At 42.4% G+C, this 27,401-nt stretch overlaps 2 protein-coding genes across 3 annotated transcripts in view; one reads left to right on the top strand and one right to left on the bottom strand.

Annotated features, from left to right (window-relative positions):
* The window catches only part of LOC124770302 (tectonin beta-propeller repeat-containing protein), a 209,901-nt gene extending 196,525 nt beyond the window's left edge, over positions 1-13,376 (bottom strand). Inside the window, exons 1-2 of the mRNA XM_047249192.1 lie at positions 13,008-13,376; positions 259-441 (exon numbers count right to left, since the gene is read on the bottom strand). Coding sequence (XP_047105148.1) covers positions 259-441; positions 13,008-13,232 — 408 coding nt within the window. The 5' untranslated portion in view covers positions 13,233-13,376. The remainder of the gene's footprint in view (positions 1-258; positions 442-13,007) is intronic.
* A 410-nt stretch (positions 13,377-13,786) lies between these two features.
* The window catches only part of LOC124798023 (DNA primase small subunit), an 87,027-nt gene continuing 73,412 nt past the window's right edge, over positions 13,787-27,401 (top strand). For both annotated transcript variants that reach the window (XM_047261246.1, XM_047261237.1), the window contains exon 1: positions 13,787-13,972. In XM_047261246.1, the coding sequence (XP_047117202.1) occupies positions 13,864-13,972 (109 nt within the window). In that variant the 5' untranslated portion in view covers positions 13,787-13,863. The remainder of the gene's footprint in view (positions 13,973-27,401) is intronic.

The raw sequence follows: 27,401 nt of genomic DNA, 5'->3' as shown, positions 1-27,401 counted from the left end.
CACAATATATAAAAACATGCACAAACTACACAAGAGATGTCTTACTATTAAGTAATTACATATTCTGCAAAAAGATACACAAGTATTTGACACTTTTCTTTGTATGAAGCCCTACATTCATGAATCATTGCTTATTCAGTCATGAAAAATTAACACAATTTGAATAACAATGTTTAGCAGAAAAACATGTCTTAGGACAGGAAATTTAAAAAATGAAATTATACAGAGAAAAAAGCTGATTCACAAAAATGACCTTACATCATCATCCAACGGTTGGCCATCCAGTGTGGTCTCAATGTGCCAGTCACCCTCCCACTGCCATGCCATTGATGGTAACCTAATCTTATCAAAACTTCTGTCAACGGAACCCTCTTGATTTGAGAAGTGATATCTATCTGTTGGTAGCAAGCGGCTAGTAAAACCTTCCACAGGAAGCCACCTCTGGAAAAAAGAAAGAAGAACTAATTTTTTTCTACTCTGATAGATAAAACAGTATGCCGTCAGTATCTCCGTCACCAAAATAGGAACAACTGGAGCAGTATTGTCACACTTAACAACTGAAAACATCTATTAATCTCATAAAAAGGAGAAGTGGGAAGGGAGAGTCAGAAGTAAAATACAGAACATAAATTTCTTGAAACCCTAGATCAGGAAACACAACACTGAAACTTACCTGTCTTCTGATTCAGGGTGAGGAGTAACATTTCATTCTCTTTAGCAGTTTATCATATTGCCCTCAATGAATGACACTCCAATGCTCCTCATCTATCTCTTATATTGCAGTATTTTTTTTTTCTTCACTTTTATCTCTAGCACTTATAAATACACATCATCCTCCATATACAAATCTACAAGTTAGCCAATACTTGAAAAAAAAAAATAAAACTACTATTCTATTACAGACCATTACAGTGAAGCTTTAAGAATCACACAGAGCCATAATGTTGATGGACTAAATCACAGCTCATTTATAGAACACATTTATACTTCTGTATGGTAAAAATGATGAATATTCTACTGCAGATTCTCTCATTCAAAATCAACATATGAGCTTCCCATCAACAATATTTGAGACAGAGCATGCACATTCACGCACGAACACCTATATACAGCCGGCCGGAGTGGCCGAGCAGTTCTAGGCGCTTCAGTATGGAACCGTGCGACCGCTACGGCCGCAGGTTCGAATCCTGCCTCGGGCATGGATGTGTGTGATGTCCTTAGGTCAGTTAGGTTTAAGTAGTTCTAAGTTCTAGGGGACTGATGACCACGGCAGTTAAGTCCCATAGTGCTCAGAGCCATCTGAACCATCATCTGAACCTATACATATGAAAACTTAAAAGAGGAGTGACAGAAATAAACACAAAATAATATATTTAAAACCACCTCTTTCCAGAATTTTTAGAAAGCTCTTGATCAAAAAATGGCAAAAGGAGCTAATCAGAACCAAAATACTCACGTCAACCACTTGCTCTGATTCCATTCATTGGCTCTGACCTGTGACATAACTGTATTTTGTTGTGTTGACATCATGGAGGTGGGGCACATTGGAAATGGACTGTGTTTGTACAGGGTGTGTTGTTGTAAGGGACTGTGCACTCTAGTATGGGGTGTTTATGCTTCTAAATTGTTTGTGAGTGATATTAGTGCAGCATTAGACTTCATGCTATGTTCTACTCAGTGTTTTTGGGAGTATGCTTTTGTTATCATGCAAGTGAGTTATTTTATTTTCGTTGGTTATTTGCCAATGATTTGTTTTTGGTTTTTAAATAGGTAATTTGTTGTTTTGTAACTAGTTTAAATTTTTTTTCTTCTTCTTGTGTGCCTCAGCAATACAGATAGCCATACAGTAGCTGCAACCACAACGGAGGGGCATCTGTTGAGAGGCCAGACAAACTTGTGGTTCCTGAAGAGGAGCAGCAGCCTTTACAGTAGTTGCAGGGGCAACAGTCTGGATGACTGACTGATCTGGCCTTGTAACACTAACCAAATGGCCTTGCTGTGCTGGTACTGTGAACAGTTGAAAGCAAGGGGAAACTACAGCCGTAATTTTTCCCAAGGTCATGCAGCTTTACTGTATGGTTAAATGATGATGGCATCCTCTTGGATAAAATACTCTGAAGGTAAAATAGTCCCCCATTCGGATCTCCCGGCAGGAGCACAGGAGGAGGTTGTTATCAGGAGAAAGAAAACTGGCATTCTATGGATCGGAGCATGGAATGTCAGATCCCTTAATTGGGCAGGTATGTTAGAAAATGTAAAAAGGGAAATAGATATATTCAAGTTAGATATAGTGGGAATTAGTGAAGTTCGGTGGCAGGAGGAACAAGACTTCTGGTCCGGTGACTACAGGGTTATAATACAAAATCAAATAGGGGAAATGCAGGAGTAGGTTTAATAATGAATAAAAAAAATGGGAGTGCAGGTAAGCTACTACGGACAGCATAGTGAAAGCATTATTGTGGCAAAGATAGACACAAAGCCCACACCTACTACATTAGTACAATTTTATATGCCAACTAGCTCTGCAGATGAGGAAGAGATTGAGGAATTGTATGATGAGATAAAAGAAATAATTCAGATAGTGAACAGAGACGAAAATTTAATAGTCATGGGTGACTGGAATTCTATAGCAGGAAAAGGAAGAGAAGGAAAAGTAGTAGGTGAATATGGAATGGGAGCAAGGAATGAAAGAGGAAGCTGCCCGGTAGAATTTTGAACAGAGGATAACTTAATCATAAAACACTTGGTTCAAGAATCATGAAAGAAGGCTGGGTACATGGAAGAGGCCTGGAGATACTGGAAGGTTTCAGATAGATTATATAATGGTAAGACAGAGATTTAGGAACAGGTTTTAAATTGTAAGACATTTCCAGGGGCAGATGTGGACTCTGACCACACTCTATTGGTCATGAACTGTAGATCAAAACTGAAGAAACTGCAAAAGGTAGGAATTTCAGGAGATGGGACCTGGAAAAACTAACACAACTAGAGGTTGTAGAGAGTTTCAGGGAGAGCATTAGGGAGCGATTGAAAGAATGGGGGGAAAGAAATACAGTAGATGAAGAATGGGTAGCTTTGAGGGATGAAATAGTGATGACAGCAGAGGATAAAGTAGGTAAAAAGATGAGGGCTACTAGAAATCATTGGGTAACAGAAGAAATATTGACCTTAATTGATGAAAGGAGAAAATATAAAAATGCAGTAATTGAAGCAGGCAAAAAGAAATACAAATGTCTCAAAAATGAGATCAACAAGAAGTGCAAAATGGCAAAGCAGGGATGGATAGATGGCAAATGTAAGGGGTAATATAGGTACTGCATACAGGAAAATTAAAGAGACCTTTGGAGAAAAGAGAAACACTTGTATGAATATCAAGAGCTCAGATGGAAACCCAGTTCTAAGAAAAGAAAGGAAAGCAGAAAGGTGGAAGGAGTATATAGAGGGTCTATACAAGGGCGATGTACTTGAGGACAATATTATAGAATGGAAGAGCATGTAGATGAAGATGAAATGGGAGATATGATACTGCATGAAGAGTTCGACAGAGCACTGAAAGATCTAAGCCGAAACAAGCTCCCGAAAGTAGACAACATTCCACAAGAACTACTGATAGCCATTGGAAAGCCAGCCCTGACAAAACTCTTCCATCTGACGAGCAAGATGTATGAGACAGGCGAAATACCCTCAGATTTCAAGAAGAATATAATAATTTCAATCCCAAAGAAAGCAGGTGTTGACAGATGTGAAAATTACCAAACCATCAGTTTAATAAGTCACGGCTGCAAAATATTTGCGCAAATTCTTTACAAACGAATGGAAAAACTGGTAGGAGCCGACCTTGGGGAAGATCAGTCTGGATTCCATAGAAATGTTGGAACACATGAGGCAATACTGACCCTACGACTTATTTTAAAAGATAGATTAAGGAAAGGCAAACCTATGTTTCCAGCATTTGTAGACTTAAAGAAAGCTTTTGAAAATGTTGACTGGAATACTCTCTTTCAAATCCTGAAGGTGTCAGGGGTAAAATACAGGGAGCAAAAGGCTATTTACAATTTGTACAGAAACCAGATCAGATGGCAGTTATAAGAGTCGAGGGGCATGAAATGGAAGCTGTGGTTGGGAAGGCAGTGAGACAGGGTTGTAGCCTATCCCCAATGTTATTCAATCTGTATATTGAGCAAGTAGTAAAGGAAACTAAAGAAAATTTGTAGCAGGAATTAAAATCCATGGAGAAACCCATGAAGAAGAAATAAAACTTTGAGGTTTGCTGATGGCACTGTAATTCTGTCAGAGACAGCAAAGGACCTGGAAGAGCAGCTGAACGGAATAGACAGTGTCTTGAAAGGAGGATATAAGATGAACATCAACAAAAGCAAAATGAGGATAGTGGAATGTAGTCGAATTAAATCAGGTAACGCTGAGGGAATTAGATTAGGAAATGAGAGACTTATAGTAGTAAATGAGTTTTGCCATTTGGGGAGTACAATAACTGATGATAGTCAAAGTAGAGAGGATATAAAATGTAGACTGGCAATGGCAAGGAAAGCGTTTCTGAAGAAGAGAAATTTGTTAACACACACTATGGATTTAAGTGTTAGGAAGTCATTTGTGAAATAGTGTAGCCATGCATGGAAGTGAAATGTGGACAATAAACAGTTTAGACAAGAAGAGAATAGAAGCTTTCGAAATGTGGTGCTACAGAAGAATGCTGAAGATTAGATGGACAGACCAGATAACTAATGAGGAGGTATTGAACAGAATTGAGGAGAAGAGAAATTTGTGGCACAAATTGACTATAAAAAGGGATCGGCTGGTAGGACATATTCTGAGGCATTAAGGGATCACCAATTTAGGAGGGCAGAGCCGAGGGTAAAAATTGTAGAGGGAGACCAAGAGATGAATACACTACGCAGATTCAAAAGGATGTAGGTTGCAGTAGGTACTGGGAGCTTGCACAGGATAGATTAGCATGGAGAGCTGCATCAAATCACTCTCTGGACTGAAGACCACAACAACAACAACAACAACATGTATGTGTGGACCTTACAACAAAATTTACAAATCATTTGTTGGTTGCTGCTATGCAAAATTTGTGTGTGAGTGTATGTTGGAGTGGTTTTCTATGAGTTCATATTTAGTAGTTTACAGTGCTGACTATTGTGGAGTGCATTGTAGTTGCTTTGGTCATATATGTCTTCATAATAGTTAGTTTCGCTAGCTGTCGGTCAATGTATTGTGGGCATCACTTAAGCTATTATGGTGAAGTGAAATTAGTGGTACCAGGTTTTTAGTTGTGTGGAATATTGGTGTCGCTGTCTCTGTTGAGCTATATAGATCAAGCAAAATTTGCAGTACCGGGTATTATGGTGCATGTGGATTCTTGCTATCACTGTCTTTGTTTGAGTCATACAGGTCAAGTGAAATTTGTGATAATAATTGTGTGCGTGTGCGTGTGTGTGTGTGTGTGTGTGTGTGTGTGTGTGTGTGTGTGTGTGGTAGGGGGAGCGGGGCGGGGGGGGGGGGGAGAGGGGGGGGGGGGGGGAGAGGAGATGCCTGGTATCACCATCATCTTTTGAGCTGTACACGTCAAATGAAATATTTGATTCCAGTTGTGTGTGGTAAGTTACTTAATACAGTAGCATCTCACTTCCACTGAAGCTTTCACCCACAATGCAAGGGTTGCCTGAAGAAGAAGCCACTGGCTCCGAAAGCTTGGTAATCACACCAGTCTTTTATGAGGGTGTTCTGCCACCACTTGGTGAGTAGATTTTTTATCTATCCAATTAAATAATGAGATGATAATCTGTAACATAGCTGGAGGTCTAGATTAGGATGACGGTGACTACTCGGTTGTCAGTTTGTGAAACCAAACAAACAAACAAAAACAAACACACACACACACACACACCTCTAATGTTTCTTTATTTCATTTAGGACAAGATAGTACACCTGTATTCCATTTATTCGTCTAAAGCAGTTCCTTTCTTAATGTTTTTGTTGATGTTATCTTCAGTCCGAAGACTGGATTGATGCAGCTCTCCATGCTACTCTACCCTGTGCTTGCCTCATAACTACTGTCGCATACATCCTTTGGAATCTGCTTATGGCATTCATCTCTTGGTCTCCCTCTATGATTTTTACCCACCATACTGCCCTTCAGTACTAAACTGGTGATCCCTTGATGCCTCAGAATGTCTCCTATCAACCAATTCCTTCTATTAGTCAAGATATGCCACAAATTCCTTTTCTTCCCAATTCTATTCAGTACCGCTTCATTAGTTACACAATCTATCCATCAAATCTTCAGTATTCTTCTGTAGTACCACATTTCAAAAACTTTTATTCTCTTCTTGTCTAAACTGTTTACTGTCCACATTTCACTTACATGCATGGCTACACTACTTCACAAAAGACTAACTAAGACCTAAATCCATACTGCGTGTTAACAAATTTCTCTTCTTCAGAAATGCTTTTCTAATCTTGCCAGTCTATATTTTATATCCTCTCTACTTCAGCCATACAAGCAGAACTCATCTACTACTTTCAGTGTCTCATTCCTAGTCTAATTTCACAGTGTCGCCTGATTTAATTTGACTACATTCCGTTATCCTTGTTTTGCTTTTGCTGCTGGTCATCTTATATCCTCCTTTCAAGACACTGTCTGTTCTGTTTGGCTGCTCTTCCAGGTCCTTTGCTGTCTCTAACAGAATCACAGTTTTTATCAGCAAACCTCAAAATTTTCATATCTTCCCCCTGAACTTTAAGTCCTTCTCCAAGTTTTTCTTTGGTTTCCTTTCCTGTTTATTTAATGTACAGATTGAATAACATTAGACACACATTACAACCCTATCTAAATCCCTTCTTAACCACAACTTCCCTTTCATGCCCATCAAATTTTATAACTGCCATATGGTTTCTATTCAAGTTGCTCCCTGTATTTTACCCCTGTTACCTTCAGAATTTCAAAGAAAGTAGTCCAATAAACATTGTCAAAAGCTTTCTCTGAGGCTACAAATGCTATAAAGATAGGTTTGCCATCCCTTAACCTTCTTCTAAGAGAGGTCGTAGAGTTTGTATTGTCTTTTACTCCAACATTTCTCCTGAATACAAATTTTGCTTCTACCAGTATTTCCATTCTTCTGCAAATAATTTGTGTCAGCATTTTGTCATCATGATTTATTAAAATGTCTGTTCAGTAATAGTCACACCTGCTTTGTTTGGAACTGGAATTATTATACTTTTCTTGAAGTATGAGGGTATTTTGCCTGTTTCAACATATTACTAGGCACTAGATTGAACCGTTTAATCATGGCTGGTCTCCTAAGGCTATCAGTAGTTCTGATGGAACTTGTTTCAACTTAGGTATTTTAGTGCTCTGTCAAATTCTTCACATAGTATCCTTTCATTTAATCTTCATATACATCATTTTCCTTTTCTATAATATTGTCTTCAAGTTCATCTCCTTGTATAGACACACTATATACTGTTTCCACATTTCATCTTTCTCTTCTTTGTTTAGCATCAGTTTTCCATCTGAGCACTTGATATTCATATAGCTACTTCCCTTTTCTTCAAAGGCCTCTTTAATTTTCCTGTAGGTGGTATCTATCTTTCCCCTAGTGTTATATGTTTCTATATGCTTAAATTTGTCCTCGAGCCATTTTGCAATTCCTGTAAATTTCATTTTTTAGAAGTCTGCATTTCTTTTCACCAACTTAATCTGCTGAATTTTTATGTTTTCCCCTTTCATCAACTAAATTCAATATGTCCATTGATATCCAAGGGTTTCTCCTAGGCCTAGTCCTTTTACCTACTTTATCCTCTGCTGTGTTCATTATTTCATCTCTCAAAGCTACTTATTTGTCTTCTGCTGTATTCCTTTCTCCTGTTCTAGTCAATTATTGCCTAATGGTGGGCCTCAAGGCTCCATTTTGCAGCCAGTCGTTCCTATCCTACATCAATGACTTACCCATAAATATAAATTCCCCATCGGTTCTGACTGCAGACGATACATCTGTTTTAATTGAAGATTACAATGCAGAAAAAATTCTGAGCTCCATTGTAAGCTCACTGAAAACCTTGGAAAACTGGTTCCAGTTATATGGGTTGAAACTGAACATTGCAAAAACCCATATGGTACACTTCAAAACCAAACATTCAAAACTGTGGAACTTAAAATACAACATAACAATCAGCTTATGAAAGAAGACACCGTCAAATTCCTGGGACTACATGTGGACAAGAACTTAAGCTGGAATACAGATGTTGACTTACTATCACATAAACTATGCAAATACTAGAAAATTCCACTGACCTGAGTACACAACAAATTGCTTTTCACTGTTATTTTGAATCTGTTACTAGATATGGGATAATATTCTGGGAAAGTTCAAGTAGTGTATCTCAAATACTGAAACTGCAAAAGAAAATTGTCCGATATAAGTGTACTGCACAGCAAACAGAGTCTCAGTGCCATTATTTCGGAAACTACAAATCCCAACTGTTTCCTCCATATACATTTATGAAATAATAATCTTCCTACACAGCAGACAAAAATTATTTGAGGAAAATCATTTTAACCACACATACAACACAAGGAATAAAAATAATTTTATGTTACCCACACACCAAATGAATTTATATGCACGGATGCAGTAATATAAGAGCCTGAGAATGTATAACAAGTTAATGGGCAAAAACACATTTAATATGAGGCCAGAAATTTTAAAGATGAGGCTACAGCAGATTCTGTGGGAGAAATGCTACTATTCAATAGAAGAATTCATAGAGGACGAAATGATAATTTGAGCAAGGGGTAATTAAGTGTTAGATTTTATTGTATGTATGTATATATAACAAAATTGTATTATTATTGTGATGCTGTTCATTAGCATCAGCTGTACTGTGTTTACGGTGAAATTTTACCAAAATTTTGACATGTCTCCTGTACCCAAATCAAATGATTTAGATTATGTATGTTATGAGACAAATATATGACAATCCACAATGCTCCCTCTGAAACTCTCAGCAACCTCTGGTTCTTTCAATTTATCCAGGTTACATCTACATTTTTGCAGTTTCTTCATTTTTAATCTACAGTTCATAAAAAATAAATTGTGGTCAGAGTCCAAACCTGCCCCTGGAACTGTCCTACAATTTAAAATTTTGTTCAGGAGTCCCTGTCTTACCATTATGTAATCAATATGAAACCTTCCTGTATCTCCAGATCTCTCCCACTTATACAACATTCTTACACGACTCTTAAACCAAGTGTTAGAAATGATTAAATTATGCTCCAAGCAAAATTCTACCAGGCAGCTTCCTCTTTCATTCCTTTCCACCAATCCATATTCACCTACTATTTTCCTTTTCTTCCTTTTTCTACTATCCCCCATCACAAATAAATTTTCATCTTCCTTAATTATCTGGATAAGTTCTTTTGTCTCATGACAATCAATCTCATCATCATTTGTGAAGCTAGTTGGCATACAGACTTGTACTACTGTGGCGGCTGTGGACACTGTGTAGATCTTTGCTATGGTAATACGTTCATTATGCTGTTCATGGTGGTTTAGCAGCATTCCTGTTTTCTTCTTCATTGTTAGATCTACTCCAACATTACCTCTATTTCATTTTATATTTATAAACCTGTGCTCACCTCACTGTAAGTCCTGTCCCTGTTGCCACAGAGCTTCATTAATCCCTACTACATTTAACTTCAACTTATCCATTTGCTATTTTAAATTTTCTAACCTATCTGCCTGATAAAGCAATCTAAAAGTCCACACTCCAAGCCACAGAACACCAGTTTTATTTCTCCTTGTGATGTCATTCCAAGTTGTCCCCACCCAGAGATCCGAATGGGAGACTATTTTACCTCTGGAATATTTTATCCAAGAGGATGCCCTCATCATTTAACCATATAGTAGTGCAGCATGCCCTTGGAACACAAAATGCTGTAGTTTCCCCTTGCTTTCAGCCATTCACAGTACCAGCAAAGTATGGCCATGTTGGCTGGTGTTACAAGGCCAGATCAATCATCTAGTCTGTCACTCCTGCAACTACTGAAAAGGCTGTTGCCCCTCCTCAGGAACAACATGTATGTCCGACATCTCACCAGGTATCACGCATACAAACATCACAACATAAAATATATTTGATATTAAGTAAGTAATTAATATAATGCATTATTATTATTATTATTATTATTATTATTATTATTATTATTACAGTTGCAGTCATGAACTAAAAATTACAGAAAAGTGAGGATATATGAATGACAGTCTATTTGTCAAAAGGCACACGACGCCAGCAAATTTATTGTTCAATAGTACGAGTAAGCTTTTGTGAATATTCTGCTAACTACACACAGGTGTTTATAAATTCACAAATTCTTCTGCAGGTTAGGAGTTGTCATACAGATAAGATTTCAGTTTTTGTTATCCATTACATTCTTTACGCCACTTGGTAGGTTGTCAAAGATTTACATTGCTGAATATGTCACTTCTTTCTGTGTTACATTATGCCCGACTGACAGAATTCATTTCTGCTAAATCTAGTATTTTATTTATTAATGTTACTGTTGTTTCCAATTTGTCATTGAATGATAACGACAAATTTTAAAATGGAGTCAGGTTGCTGTCAGTACGTCCTGTTGCCGAAGAACATCTGTAAAATGTTCTACAGTGTAATGAACACTTTCTCCCTCAATGATGGTTTATCCATAATATGTCGTCTTAATACTGTAATGAATGAATGAAAATAGGAAAGGCAAGTAAACTTTTTGACAAATTAAACTCCAAAATCTGATATTATCCGTAACACAGGTCAATGGAAGCGTCCAATTCCACACGTCTGCTTTGACCCGTGATGCAAGGGTGTTGTGTGTGATGTCATTACGGCATTGTCTTTATGAGTTGGTTGTGTTTGTATATGCTGTCTTGCTGTATTTTATGGTGCCTGGTGGTGGTGGTGGTTTTTTTTTTTTTTGTGTGTGTGTGTGTGTGTGTGTGTGTGTGTGTGTGTGTGTGTGTGTGTTGGGGGAGGGGGGGCGCGTTGGGCTGGAATTTGTTGGTGGTAAGTAATTGTTGTTGGGTTTTTTTAATTTTTTATTATTATTATTATTATTTTTTTTTTCTCGAGTTGTGATGTTTTGTGTATTTCTGGTGTATTGAAAGATTTATGATTTATGTAGGGATGTTTGACTTGTGGATTTTTGAGGTTGTGGCTTTGGTTTTATTTTTCACAGTTGTAGGTGTTGGTTTGTTGGTATCAATAGTTGTGGCTTCCTTTTAATGGTTTCGGATCAAGGGAAGTGTCCGATTCCTGAAGATTTTGTTGGTGTAGCAGAATGTTGTAATTTTTTTCCCTTTTGTTCATCATTTTGTGTTTTTTTACTATTGTATGTAGCTTGTCCTCACCCTAAAGCCCCAGTTTCCTGCGGTTGCCCCATTAGCTTGATTGTATTTTTGGAGATTTTTGTCTTATTTATATGCATTTTCGTGTTTGTTGCCATGTATATGTAGTGACCGCATGGCTTAAAATAGCCATTTCTGCCATACTGATGACTTCATGGGTCAAACCAGACAGGTGAAATCTGACATTTCTGTAATCCCCATAACACAAAATTTGCACAGTTTATACATTTAAGAGGCTATGTAACATCAAAATTTTAGAATATAGGCCTATTTTTCATTTACACAAATGAATGAATTATCGCTAATGATGTAGTCAAGCCGTGTGCATTAGAATTGAATGTATTGTGTGTTATCAAACTTCAACAACAGTCTATTTACAGAGAACTAACTATTAATTTTTAAGAAAATATTATTTATTTTTCAAGTGCTGAAGTTGCTCCAGTTAGCTTGATTCTAATGCCTGTACCACAGCAAACTGAACTATTTCTGTTTCTTGGTATTATGGCCTACATGACAAGAACAAGTGAGGACCCAACATAGACACCTGTAGTACACTTGTTTATTCATCCATGAAAGAAGAAATTAGCACATGGATCAAAACACTGACAGGAAAGTCCTGTCTAATAAATAGTGCGGAATTTGACAGCAGTCAGAGAAACAATTGTTTGAAGATATTCGTACAACAAAGACAAACATAATGTTCCTAAATTGCATACAATGTGGTTCCAACGTAACCTCCTCCACATGCAAGATGGAATTCTTTCAAAATTGAGAAGATCCAAAGAAGAGCGGCGCGTTTCGTCACTGGGTTATTTGGTAACCGTGATAGCGTTACGGAGATGTTTAATAAACTCAAGTGGCAGACTCTGCGAGAGAGGCGCTCTGCATCGCGGTGTAGCTTGCTCGCCAGGTTTCGAGAGGGTGCGTTTCTGGATGAGGTATCGAATATATTGCTTCCCCCTACTTATACTTCCCGAGGAGATCACGAATGTAAAATTAGAGAGATTAGAGCGCGCACGGAGGCTTTCAGACAGTCGTTCTTCCCGCGAACCATACGCGACTGGAACAGGAAAGGGAGGTAATGACAGTGGCACGTAAAGTGCCCTCCGCCACACACCGTTGGGTGGCTTGCGGAGTATCAATGTAGATGTAGATGTAGATTATATTTCTAACAGAACAAGCAATTGTGAATGTGGAAATAAAGAAGTATTAACAAAGAATCTGTGTCTATTCAGATGTGCAAAAATTATCATGTCAATGGTTCAGTTTGGGAAATGAATGGAACATGGTAAGACAGAGTAATATATTCTGTATATTGTTGTGTTAGGGCTCCGAAGATGCTTGAGCTTTACAGATACTGTTACAAAGGCATACGTGCGTAACCAAAAAAATGTCAGTGACAAGGGGCACAATTGTATGCGCACAGGTTAGTAAATGGTTCCGAAATGAAACACAGGGAACTAAAAAAACGGGTTAGGCATTACAACACATAATCCTTGAACAAGCAGCGAAAGAATAAATGATACAGAATACACGTGACTATAGACAAATATTTGAATAATCCTGGTGGCAAACACAAGTACCTACCTCATTTTGGTATGACTCTTCTTTAATTCGTATGGGTATATCCAAACCATGAACGTGAACATAAATCTGACGATCGCCTCCAACAGCCCACATGAAATGTGGGACAGCTGAAAGATGTTTGAACTCCAGTCCCAAGTAAACAAACTCTCTCCATGTAGTACCACTTGTGGACAAGCGAAATACGCGTCCCTCATTGTTAATTGCAAACAAAAACGAACTCGGCATGTCCTTTTGGCTTTCGGAGCGTTAAGATGTAATTATCTTGTATTTATGCTAATACTCTATAAGTTTCTAAGCCATGTGTAAACATCATGTTGTGAGTGAAACGTCATTCGATTTGTCATACAACAAACCCTGTAACGTAGCGGCTGTCACTGACAGCTTTAAGTAAACATTTCTGCCGGCATGTGTACAATGAACGTCTTTGAAAAATGTTGTGTATATGACAGAAGTTAATAACAAATTTTCGCAATTTTTCGAGTTATTTCTTAGTACAATCATAACGCTGAGTATATAATTTTCTTCTTATGCCTGATAATTCATATATTTCTTATACAAAATCAACCACTACTGGTTGGCTAGTATTATCGAAGACTGTATTTAATGAGATGTATTATGTAGTTACTTAATCATCATTTTCCTAATAGAAAAAATATGCAAAGTACAGTTTTATAGCAACCAAGGTTTCATATACATATATTTCATGACAAAACGGTAGAATGTTGAGTAACTTTGCTCAATGGTCATACAGAATCTTTCGCGTCTTGCAGTATGTATCTTTGGTGTTTTCATTTGTTTTTGGCGGGAAAAGTTGTCAATTGGAATTGCAATTACGCGAAAGGCATCGAAAATCGCTATGGATATAGCCGAGTTCACCCCGGAAGTGCTGCCAGATTTACTGCCCATATACTATAAAAGAATTTTTCCGTACGGCCCTTTTTATAGATGGTTGAGCTACAGTGATGGTAAGTTACCAATTGTAAAAATGTGCACAGTTTAGTAAATAATGATGAAAAGTGTACAAGTAGTGCTCTATATTCATATAACGTGAGTTGTAGGTAAAGTGCGACTCGTAACGGTTTGGTGACAACACATATGACACAGTAATCTGTGGAAACATGCAACTTGTGAGTAAATATTTTCTCGTACTTTTTGTGGTGCTTCTGGAGGAGAAGGTATCAGTGGATACGTACCTTGATTATCGTACATATTCTTGGTTTTCATTTGCACGCCTAGATGCTGTCACACCGTTTATACCACCATTCAACAACAAATCCCTTTGTCGTATTGTGGTTAGTTTCTGTTTTTCCGTTTTATCGTCGTCTTGGAATGTGATTTGTACAACAGGTATACATAAAGTAATTTCGGTAAGGTTCTAGGACTTGCATATTTATGAAGCGTTGTAGTTTTCTATATAGTTTAGATTAGATTAGATTAGATTTACTTTCATTCCAATTGATCCGTAGTGAGGAGGTCCTCCTGGATGTGGAACATGTAAGTATCTAGTATACAATACGAAACATTGTTCCCATTACTATCCACCATACATATAAGTCTGGCAGATATGATTCAAGCAACCATCCATAAGAATTAAATGATAAATCGTAAATAAAACATAGGAGTGGCTCATAGCCTACAACCGAAATATAGAAACATAAATATTCCAAATGCATTAGACGTATGACATTACACATCAGACAATATACTAATTGCTTATGTTGTTCACTAGACCCTTTTATTTGTGAAGCTGTGGTGACAGACTGAACTGTAAATACTCAAAGGTCTACCTTAGTGACCGAGCAAGGTGGCGCAGTGGCTAGCACACTGGACTCGCATTCGGGAGGACAACGGTTCAATCCCGCGTCTGGCCATCCTGATTTAGGTTTTCCATGATTTCCCTGAATCGCTCCAGGCAAATGCCGGTGTGGTTCCTTTGAAAGGGCACGGCTGACTTCCTTTCCCATCCTTCCCTAATCCAACGAGACCGATGACCTCGCTGTCTGGTCTCCTCCCCTAAACAACCCAACTCTACCTTAGTGTGGTTTCAAGTTGAAGATGCCAACAAGTGTGTCATTACAATTTTTTTTTTTCACATACATGTTGTACATTCCATAGATAGATTAATGTCTCCAATCAAAATGCCTACTCTCCCACTGTGACCTGATATTTTCAAGTTTTAATATATCTGAAGACCTTAACAACCAGACGACACCCAGCAATGGGTTTCTTCCACCATCTTTGTGTTGGGCCTTTTGCTCTTCAATTCGCTGAAACTACAAAATTCCAGGGACTCATGCTTAATAGAAAACTTTTTTGGTCCTTGCACACGTCTTACCTGGCTGCCCTCTCCATCTGGACTCTAAATGTCCAATACGTCCTCAGCAATACTTCTTTGGGAGCATATCAGAACACCCTCCTCCATATGTGTCAGTTCCTTGTCCATTCGTAACTAGGCTATGGGTGTTTCGTTTATGCACATGCACGTCTGTCCATGTTATGCTGTCTAAATACAATATACCATTGTGGCAGCCATTTGGCAACTGGCGCTTTTTACACAAGCCTGTAAACAGAAGCTTCCGAACTACCTCTGTCATACTGACATGATGATCTCCTTAGCAGATACGTATGCTGTTTGTCTGCCATGCCCGTCAACTTATCCTACACCTTCTTCTTCAATGACTCCTTTGACCGCTAATATGGTGCGCATCCTTCTTCTCTGTCACCTCCTGGAGTTCGCTTTCAGCTATTGCTCCACCTGTTTAATTTCATGCTACCTACCACTTTTCTGATGTATGTGCATCCTTCACCACCTTGGCTTCATGCCGTGTCCACCTTCAGTTTCATTCGCTTCCTAAGGACACTATTGCAGATTCTGCCTATCGGTGTAAGTTTCTCTACTTTTGCGCGGAACTTAGCAATAGTACCTAGGTGTATACCGATGGCTCTCGGACTGACAGTAGTGTTGGGTGTGCCTTTGTCATTGGCACTGATAATTTTAGGTACTGGCTTCCAGAACACTGCTCAGTACTTGCAGCTGAGTTCTTTGCCCTGTATCCGGCCACTCAGTATGTCTGGCGACACAGACGTTTGGATTGCATCATCTGCTTCGATTGTCTCACTGCCCTTCCGAGCCTCTGTGTGCTGTACTCAGTCCATCCCTGAGTGCAGCAGGTCCAAGAAAGCTTCCACTGCTCAATCTTGAAGGAGTCATTGTGATGTTTATGTGGGTCCCTGATCACGTCAGTCTGATGGGAAATGAGGCTGCTTATACTGCTGCTAAAGCTGCAGTTCTCCTACCTCGGCTCAGTAGTTCTTCCATCCCTTCTGATGATCTCTGTGTTGCTCCCTGATAGCAGGTGATGTCACTTTGGCATCACCATCAGTCTTTCCATCATGGGAACAAGCTCTGGAGAATTACACATCTTCCAGCTGTGTGGCTGACCACCTCTTACCATGAGGAGATCATTTTAGGTTTCCTATGGGCACTGTCATTTGACCCATTGCCATTTGTTAAGTTGTGATCCCCCACTACTTTGTGCTTATTGTCATCAACCATTGACAGTTCACCATTTCTTGACGAAATCTCCTATTTTTAACCACTTACATTCTGCTGTATGTTTGCTGTCCGAGTCATTATCGACTGTTTTAGTGGACGACCACTGTTGACCGCATTTTACTTTTTATCTGTCATAGCAATATGACGAAGGACCTCTAATCTTTAGTTCAGGAGCTCTGTTGTCTCTACAGTGTATTTTTTGCACCTTTCTGCAAGAGGAAGTCATTGTTTTCAGCTTAATGCAAACAAACATCAAGACCTCATATTGTTGGTCGATGATGAACTATGCCCTAGTTTAGAACGATGGGTTTTTCCCTTCGTCAGGGGCGTCTTTAGGGGCATTAAAAACAATAGGTTTACTACCGGTGTCTTCATCTTGGCCTTTGAGTTTACTTGAAAAGGTCAAGGTGATGTTATACCGATGTCCATTATAATTATCCGGGCTGTTATGCCTTGGTCGGTTGATGAATTCTGTGTCAATTCCCAACGTTTCATCTCCGACTGCGGGAGACATCTTCAAGGGGGTTCGTAGCTCAATGGAAGGTCCAACACACCCACTGGCTCGCTACTCCCGCAGTCGGAGACGAAACGTTGGGATTGACACAGAATTCATCAACCAACCACGGCATAACAGCCCGGATAATTATAATGGACATGATATTTCCGGCCATGAAAGTCTACATTTTAGTATGTTATACCGATGTGATGTGAAACCATACATCCTCCCCCTATGTGGGGCTTTAAGTGCTGGATATTCGGGCATGTGTCTTTCCGGTGCAATTCCAGTGCCACATGTAGAGACTGCAGATGTCCACTGCACGCAAATGCTCCAGGCGCCCTTCGTCCCACCTGTGTCAACTGTGTAGAGCACCACTCCCCATGCTCGCCAGAATGTGCAGTACTCCAAAGGGAGAGGAAAATTGTGGGCTACAAGACCTTAGACAGGCTGACTTACCAAGAGGCTAAATGGAAATATGAGAAGTTGAACCCCATTCACTTGACATTTTCCTATGCTGCAGCTATAGTGCCATCACCCTCACTAGCAACAGTAGTGCCCTCATTTCCGCCTTGTACAGTGGGCCCTCAGAGCCACCCACAACCCCCCCCCCCCACCCCCCACCCCTCTGTTGGTTGGGGGCACTTCTTCTTTTGTTGCTCCCAAAGCTCCTACTTTGGAAGCAACGCCTGCCCCCCTCCAGACACTGTGGACATCAGTCCCCCCCCCCAGCTGGGACTCCACCTTCCAAGGTCTTCCCCCATGCAAAAGCTGCTAGTTGAAGAGCTTCATGGTCTTCCTCTGTTCCTGAATCTACTTCAGAGAAGCCCTCCCATCAAGCCCCTAAAGAGCAGCGAGAGGACAAACAGATCAAGAAGATAACTTAAGAAACAAGAGACTCCAGTGGCCCTCACACCACCACTCCCTACAAGTTCTGCACCTGAGGACTAGTTGGAGATCCTGGCGTCCACTGAGGACCTAGAGCTCACGGACACTTCAGACACAATAGTACTGTATACAAGCACTCAACCAGTGGCAGCGGGTGACACTGAGGTGTAAACTGCCTGTTTGGTCACTTCATGCCTTTCCACGCTACAGAAAGTGTCGTCCTTCAGTATAACTGTGGTGACTCTTTTCCCCCCACCTGGCTCAGCTACAACTCTTCTTAAACATCACACCTGCTTTTTGCTTTGCCTTTCAGGAAACCTGGTTTCCAGCAATGCGGACCCTTGCCCTTCATGGCTGTCGGGGGTGTTACAAAAATCATAATGACTGTAACAAAATGTTGGGAGGAGTATGTATATATGTCCTTACCTCTGTATATAGCAAACCTGTGCCCCATGAAACACCTTTAGAAACTGTGGCCGTCAGGGTGAGGACAACATAGGAAATTACCATCTGCAGCATCTGCCTTCCTCCAGATTGTGAAGTACCACAACATGTATTGGCTGGACTAATTTCTCAACTCCCCCCACTTTTTTTACCTCTGGGTGATTTCAACACCCATAACCCTTTGTGGAGTGGTACCAAGATTACTGGCCATGGAGAAGATTTGGAGAATCGCCTCCTAAATACAGTTGCCCCCATTCATTTCAGCGAGGCACATGGCACATACTTGCAATTGATCTCTCAGTTTGCAGTCCAAGCCTTATTTCATAAGAGGCACCCATTACTGGCACATCTCATTGCCTTCAAATGACTCCATGCTGCCCAGGTCCGTCAGCTCATCAAAAAACGGAAGCAGGAGTGCCGGGAATGGTGCATCTGCACCATTGGAACATGAACCTCCTCCCCAGGTTTGGACTAAGCACAGGCGCCTTTACTGAAATCAGACTCCTGCCAGTATACCTGGGATTTTCACACATGGAGCTCTATATACTGACTCAGACGCAATCGTAGAGCATTTTGCCGCATATTATGCTCGAACTTCTGCACCTGAGAATTACCACCCTGCCTTTCATACCATAAAACAGCAGCTGGAATGACAACACCTGTCTTTTACAACATGTCACTCTGAGCCATATAATGTTCCATTCAATAAGTAGGAATTTCTCAGTGCACTTGCCCATTGTCCTCGCACTAACCCTGGGCCAGACTGCATCCATCATCAATGATTACCCGCCACAGAGGGCTTGCCACTCTGGCGGGTTCGTGCTTGGTTACCACGGGGCCCCAGCCTTTGCAGCATCTTTTCCCTTCCTGCTGCATGTCTATCCTCTTTCTATACTTTTTCCCCTCCCTTGGGGAACATGTCTGGGGCGTTATTGAGAATGTTCCACATTGTCTTTCGCTGACTTAAGAACAGTCTCACCATTGTTTTTGTTTGCGTTCTTCTCCACTTCGGTGTTTGAGGTTCCTCTTTTTCTTCTTCCTTCCTGTGTGCTCCTGAAGGCCGGCCCACATGTCAGATGCATAACAGGTAACTGGGTAGTGCGGAATTCCCAGCCCCAGGTCGACAGGTAGGGTTTGCATGTACCCCCGGTACAGGCCAGGCCCAGGGAGGGATGATTGCCTGAGCTGCTACCTTCCCAAATTGCCAATTGGTCCCGCTGGCAGATGTTCGGGAGGTGTGACCTGAGGTGTGAACAATCAGCTATGATGGGTATGCCCTCTTGTGAAGGGGGCTCCCAGTTGGAAGGAGCACGCCATCGGAGAAGCTGACAATCATGGGGGATTTTCTCACAATAAGCCGATCATCTTCACAATCAGTGTCTACAAAACATAAACGGAATGAGGCTAATGATTCAAAGACCCTTCCAGTTGCGCCAAGGTTCCTCGTGGTTTCATGTAGTGAAGATGGTCAGTCCTCCGCAGCAGTAAATCCATTACTTATCCACAAAGGTGTTGATGCAAATGCAGGGCTGTGAAATCCTGCTTGTGTTTATGGAATCGCACTTTACTTCTTAAGCACAACAATTGCTTGCTGCTTCACTTCTCCACGGCCATCCCGTTCATGTCAAGCCCCATAGAACTCTGAATTCTTCCATTGGTGTTATTTACACTACGCTCCTTGACGGTCTGTTTAAGGACAAAATCCAGTCATAATTCTCTGATTAGGGTGTCATTTTAGTCCATCTGGTGATGAAAAAGGTAGATTCCTCCTTAGTGCTCACACACAATCTTTTTCCCTTCTTTGATAGAGTGGTACTTCCATCCAAGATCAAAGCAGGCTATGAAACTATCACAGGCCGACCGTACATGTGCTACTACCAGTGACATCATTTCAACCACACTTGACTGTCTTGTTGACACCCGGTCAAATGTATAATATGTAGGGATGCACACGATGGCGATTGCCTGCCTCCTCCTCCCCGCTGTATCAACTGCAAATCGGCCATGCCACCGCCTCTCGAGATTGCCCCATGTATCTCAGTGAGCGGACTGTCCAGGAGATCGGTGTAAAAAAAAAGTTCCTTACATGGTCGCTCGCAAGTTATTGGCTAGTTGTAAACCTTGCGTTCTACCATCTGGCACTTATTGTACTGTTCTTGCTACATCTTGCTCCATGAAGGACATGGCCACACAGACATGTGACCTCAAATTCAGCTCTGAGCTTTGCCTTTTCCTTCCTCGCCTGACGTTTCCCCTTTGTACCATTTATATCCATCCGTCTTTTGATGTCACCAAGGCAGACTTCCTCCAGCTTATTGGGCAGCTACCTCACCCATTTCTGCTGCTCGGTGATTTTAACACGCACCGTCCCCTTTGGAGTTCTCCCAAACCTGTCCGAGAGGTGCCCTCCTGGCTGACCTTCTTTATGAACTTAAATCTTCTTCCTTAACACAGGAATACCCACATTCCTTTCCGACTCCTTGCACACCTATTCCCATTTGGACTTATCCTTCTGCACTACTCAGCTTGCCCATTCTCTTAAGTGGTCCGTTCTTACTGACACCTACTTGAGCGACCATTTCCCATGTGCTATCCACTTGCTGTCTCCTACCCACTGCATAAACACCCGCATCGCAGCTTACAAAGGCTGACTGGTGGCTTTATTCCTCCCTGGCAATCTTTGAAGAACAAGATTTTCCCAGTCGTGGGTGACCAAGTGGAATATCTTACAAATGTTATCCTTAGCACTGCAGAACATTTCATTCCTCACACTTCGTCTTTACCAAGCCATGTCCCAGTTCCTTGGTTGACTGAGGCAAGCCACAACACAATTCGCACACAGAGACATGCCCTCTGCGTTTTTAACCATCATCCTATGATTGCAAACTGCATTCATTATAAACAGATGTGTGTACAGTGTCGTCACTTTCTTCGGGATAACAAAAAAGCTAGCTGGATTTCATTCACTAGTTCTATTAACAGTTCCACCTCCTCCTCTGTCGTGTGGGCCAACCTCTGACTGCTCTCTGGGACCAAGATCCGTTCCCCAATTGCTGGCCTGACAGTAGCAGACATTGTCATCGTGGGACCCTATTGCTATCTCCAACTTGGGCTGCCATTTCGCAGAAATTTTGAGTTATTCCCACTATCACACTGACTTCCTCCATCGGAAACAAGTGGAGGAGGCTCAAGTGATACCCTTGTCTTCTCAGAATCGTGAGGGCTACAATGCCGCCTTTACTATGAGGGTGGAGGATCGTGGTGAACTGAAACCGTGATCTAGCTTGATCATGCTCTCAGTTCATCCCGATCCTCCACCTCAAGGCCAGACGTTGTTCACATTCAGATGTTTCAGTAGCTTTCTCTTGCGGGAAAGCACTTTCTGCTTCATACCCATAGCTGCATCTGAGCAGAGGGCATGTTTCCCAGATGCTGGTGTGAAGCCACCGTCCTGCCCAGTAAGGACAAATACCTTCCTTCTAGGTTCTGCCCCATCTCTCACCAGCTGTGTTTGCAAGGTGATGGAAGGTATGATTCATGCCAGCTGGCATGGTTGCTTTGCAATTTACTAACCACTGCCCAGTGTTGATTTCAAGTGCGCTGTTCTGCAGTTGCCCATCTTCTCACTTTGTCCACCTACATCATGAATGGTTTTCTGTGGAAATCCAAGACTGTAGCAGTGTTTTTCGATTTGGAGAAGGCCAAGAAGACCTGCTGGAGAACTGGTGTCCTCCGTACTCTCTACATGTGGGGCTTCCATGGGCGCCTGCCCCATTTCCACGAGGAATGTTTAAAAGATCGAGTTTTCAAGGCGTGTGTGGGTTCTGCCTTGTCGGGCACATTTATCCAGGAAAACTGTGTGCCTCAGGTTTCCGTCCTGTAGCGTCATCCTCTTTACTATAACCTTAACCCTATAATGGCATATCTCCCACTGGGCATCTTCGGTTCCCTTTTTGTTGACGATTTTTCCATCTATGGCTGTTCTCCATGGACCTGTCTCATTGACCAATGTCTCCAGCAGTGGTCATCTTTACTCATGAAGCACCAACAATGGCTTTTGTTTTTCCACTGACAAAACCATTTGTATGAATTTCTGGTGGCACAGTTGGTTTCTCCCACCATCTTTACATCTTGGGCCTGTTGCTCTGCCATTCGTTGAAACTGTGAAATTCCTGGAGCTCCTGCTCAATAGGAGACTCCCTTGGCCCTCACGTGTCTTACCTGGCAGCCCGCTGTATGCAGTCCCTCAATGTCCTATGTGCCCTCAATGGTACTTCCTGGGGTGCAGATTGAACCAACCTCCTCCATTTGTACTGCTCCCTTGTCCATTTGAAACTAGATTATGGGCTTTGTTTATGCATCTGCATGTCCGTCCCTCTTACACCGTCTTAACACTGTCCACCATTGTGGCATCCATTTGGCCACTGATGCCTTTTACACTAGCCCAGTTGAGAGCTTGTTTGCCGAAACTGCTGAACTACCACTGTCCTACTATCGTGATTTTGCATTCCGTGTGTCTGCCATGCGTGGCCACCCGTCCTATGCATCCTTCTTCGATGACTCCTTTGCTAGCCAGTATGGGGCATGTCCCTCTTCTCTGTTACCTCCTGGAGTCCGGTTTTGCCTCTTGCCCAGCGGCATAACTTCACACTACCAGTATCTTTCCCAGTGGGTATGAACCCTTCACCACCTTAGTCTTGTGTGGCAGCTCGTGTTCACCTTGGCCTTCATTTGCTTTCTAAGGTTACTACTCCAGCCTTGCTCTATTTCCCCCCTGCGAGTCTGTGGGTTAGAATAGGTCCGAGATATTCCTGCAGCTCGTAAGAGGCTACTAAAAGGAGTCTCGCATGTTTTGGCCTTATGTGATGGTCCCCTGTTGGGTTTGACCTCCATCTTTCTAAATTTTCCCGAAGAGTGAGCCAATTGGGGAAGGGTGCCTTATATGGTGCATCGTGTCTATTGTGCATTGAGATCTTAAGCCATATTCTCATCATCACATTGCAGTCCCACTCATTCTCCATCTCTTGGGCGAGGACACCTTCCTGGGTGCATTTACCTCAATGCACTATGCAGTGTCGCCTTCTGCGCCAACAGTGACCAGTGACCATGGACTTCCAGAACAGTAGCCAGTCTGTTGTGATGGTGCTGCCATGTACCCTGTTGTTGTAGCCACCTGACAACACAGGGATTGCTCTGCTGATGCCTGCACTGTTAACTCCCCATGTATGCCATGGAGTAGATGCCCATCTCCCTGGGGCATTGGGACTCCCAGCAACGGCCGTCCTGCCAGGTAGCCCTTGCTGAGGCTGGGTAACGCCTGTGGGGAGCCCCCTGGTTGGAGTGGGTGGCATCAGGGCGGTTGACATGCAATGATCGGATTCACATTCAGATGATTAAACATCTCTCATCTGACTACAAGCAACATCTCCTCGTCATCTCCAACCAGACCTGGCGTGATGGCAGTTTTCCATCACAATGGCGGGAGAGCACCATCATTGCAGTGCTCAAACCCGGTAAAAACCCACTTGATGTGGATAGCTCTCAGCCCATCAGCCTCACTAATGGGCCCATCAGCCTCACTAATGGACCCATCAGCCTCACCAGTGTTCTTTGTAAGCTGCTGGAATGTATGGTGTGTCAGCAGTTGGGGTGGGTCTTGGAGTCACGTGGCCTACTGGCTCCATGTCAGGGTGGCTTCTGCCACGATCGCTCTACCACTGATAATCTTGTGTCTGTCGAGTCTGCCATTTGAACAGCCTTTTCCAGACGCCAACGCCTGGTTGCCATCTTTTTTGATTTACAAAAAGCGTATGACACCACCTGGCGACATCATATCCTTGCCACATTATACGATTGGGGTCTCAGAGGCCTGCTCCCAATTTTCATCCAAAATTTCCTGTCGCTTCATACTTTCCATGTCCAAGTCGGTGCCTCCCATAGTTCCCCCCATATCCAGTAGAATGGGGTCCCGCACAATTCTGTATTGAATGTGTCTCTATTTTTAGTGGCCATTAATGGTCTAGCAGTAGCTTTAGGGCCTTCCATCTCACCTTCTCTGTATACAGACGACTTTTGCATTTCGTACTGCTCCACCAGTACTGATGTTGCTGAGCAGCACCTACAGGGAGCCATCCACAAGGTCATGGGTTCTAGCCCATGGTTTCCAGTTTTCAGCTGCAAAGTTGTGTATTACGTACTTCTGTCGGTGTCATACAGTTCATCCAGAACCAGAACTTTATCTTAATGATGATCCACTCATTGTAGTGGAGACATATCAATTCTTAGGATTGGTTTTCAACGCCCGATTGATTTGGCTTCCTCACCTTCGTCAGCTTAAGTGGAAGTGTTGGCAGTACCTCAGTGCTCTCTGCTGCCTGAGCAACACCAACTGGGGTGCAGATTGCTCCATGCTGCTGCAGCTATACAGAGCCCTTGTTCAATCGCATCTTGACTATGGGAGTCTGGTTTATGGTTCAGCGGCGCCCTCAGCATTGTGTTTACTCGACCCAGTGCACCACTGTGGCGTTCACCTTGTGACAGGAGCTTTTAGGACAAGTCCGGTGACCAGCGTCCTTGTGGAGGCCAGGGTCCCTCCATTGCAGGTTAGGCATGCACAGCTGCTGGCCAGTTACATTGCGCACATACGTAGTTCTCCTGCGCATCCGAATCACCGTCTCCTTTTCCCATCCAAGGCGGTTCATCTCCCATATCAGTGGCTCAGGTCAGGGCTTCCAATTGCAGTTCGTGTCTGATCCCTTCTTTCTGAACTGGAGTCCTTGCCCTTACCTCCTGTACTTGAGGTCCGTTCATGTACACCTCCATGGTGTACACCTAGGCCACGGCTTAATCTGGACCTTTCACATGGCCTTAAGGACTCAGTTAACCCCTTGGCTCTCCGCTGCCACTTGCTCTCAATTCTTGACATGTAACGAGGCCACGAAGTGTTTTACACCGACAGCTCGATGGCTGATGGTCATGTTGGCTTTGCATATGTCCATGGAGGACAAATCATCATCTTTTGGTAGCGATCATCCCAGGAGTCTATCTATGCCCTGGAATGGTCCAGTCATTCAGTGGTGTTTGTCTGGATCCCAGTCATGTCGGAATCCCGGGTAACGAACATGTCAACAGGCTGGCCAAACAAGCTACACGGAAACCACAACTGACCTGCATTCAGTACTATGCTGCAAGGTTTTGCAGCTTTGGGAGATGAAATGGCATAACCTCACCATGCACAACAAATTGCGTACCATTAAGGAGACTATGAATGCGTGGCAGTCCTCTGTGTGGGCCTCTCACAGGGACTCTGTGGTTCTCTGTTGGCTCTGCATTGGCCATGCTTAGGTGAGAGACAGCCACCTCCTGTGCCGTGATGACCTCAGTGTTACTGCGGTACCCAGCTGACAGTGGCCCATATCTTGGTGAGCTGTCCTTCTTTTGCTGCCCTGCGACAGATTCTTCAATTACCAGACTCGTTGCCTTTAATTTTAGCTGACAACGCCTCATCAGCTAATTTAGTTTTACATTTTATATGTGATGGTGGGTGTTATCATTCTGTGTAAGTTTTAGCACATGTCCTTTGTCCCTTTGTGTTCTCCACTGTAATGCGTTTAGGATGGATGTTTAAATGTGTTGCAGAGTGGCTGGCTTTTCCTCTTTATTCTCATGGTCGGCCAGCCACGGTCATCTGCTCTCTTGGTTTTGCCCTTTCTACCTGTTTCGTGCTTCTCTCTGTGGTTTTCCTGATTTGTCCATGCTAGTGTTGGTCAGCCTACTGTTGTTCTTCTGGTTCTGCCTTTCTCCTGTTATTGTGCTGTACGTCTTCTTTCTTTTCTTCTTTCCCTTGTTTAATTATTTTACCGGAAACAAGGGACCGATGACCTCACAGTTTGGTCTCTTCCCCTCGCTCTTTTAAACCAACCAACCAACGTCACTCTATTGCCTTCAGTGTCATGACCTTCGCATGGAACTTTGTGATGGTATCTTTGTGTACACTTATGGCTCTCGGACTGACCACTGTGTCAGGTGTTCCTTCATCATCTGCGCCAACATTTTTTAGTATCGGCTTCCAGCACACTGCTCAGTATTTACAGCAGAGCTCTTCGCCCTGTATCAGGCCATGGAGTACATCCGGCAACACAGGCTTTTCAATTGTGTCCTCTGCTCAGACCTGCTCAGCGCTCTCCAAAGTCTCCGTGCATTGTACACCGCCCTTCCCTTAGTGCAATGGGTCCAGGAAAACTGTCACTTGCTCAATCTTGATGAAGCCACTGTGATGTTTATGTGGGTCCCTGGTCATGTTGGTCTGCCAGGATACGAGGCTGCTGACACTGCTGCCAAGGCTGCAATCCTCTTACCTCAGCCCACTAGTTCCTGTATTCCCTCCGATGATATCTGTATTGCCATTTGTCAGGAGGTGGTGTCATGTTGGCAACACCATTGGTCCTCCCGTCATGGGAATAAGCTCCAGATCATTAAGCCTCTCCCAGTGGCTTCGCTGACCTCCTCTCATCCCTCCCACCGGGAGGAGGTCATTTTAACTGGGTTGCGTATATTGCACTGCCTTTTTAGCCATTGTCATTTTTTAACTGGTGCTCCCCCACCACTTTGTGCAAATTGTGCCCAAGTTTTAACTGCCCGCCATTTCCTGATGGAATGCCCAAGTTTTAACCGTTTACGTTCCCACTTGAGTTTGCCATCTGAGTTATTGGCTGTTTTAGCGAATGACGTTTTACCTTGTATCCATAATAGCAACATAGCGAAAACCATTTAATTTTTAGTTCTGGACCTCCATTTTTATAGCCATTTCTCCACATCCCGGTTTTTAATTGTCTTCTCTTATGTTGATTGGGATCATTGTGTATTTGTTTTTTAACTCCTCTCTGTCTTCATGTTCTATAGTTTTGACTTGGGTGCGTATGACCTCAGTTGTTTTTGCACCCTAAAATAAAACAATCCAATCCATCCAAATGATTATACATCTCTCAGTGGATTACCAGCACCACCTCCT

Source organism: Schistocerca piceifrons, chromosome 1 (genome assembly GCF_021461385.2).
Source record: "Schistocerca piceifrons isolate TAMUIC-IGC-003096 chromosome 1, iqSchPice1.1, whole genome shotgun sequence".
Lineage (NCBI taxonomy): Eukaryota > Metazoa > Arthropoda > Insecta > Orthoptera > Acrididae > Schistocerca > Schistocerca piceifrons.
Note: the sequence above shows the minus strand (reverse complement) of the source record. Positions and strands in the feature narration are given on the sequence as shown.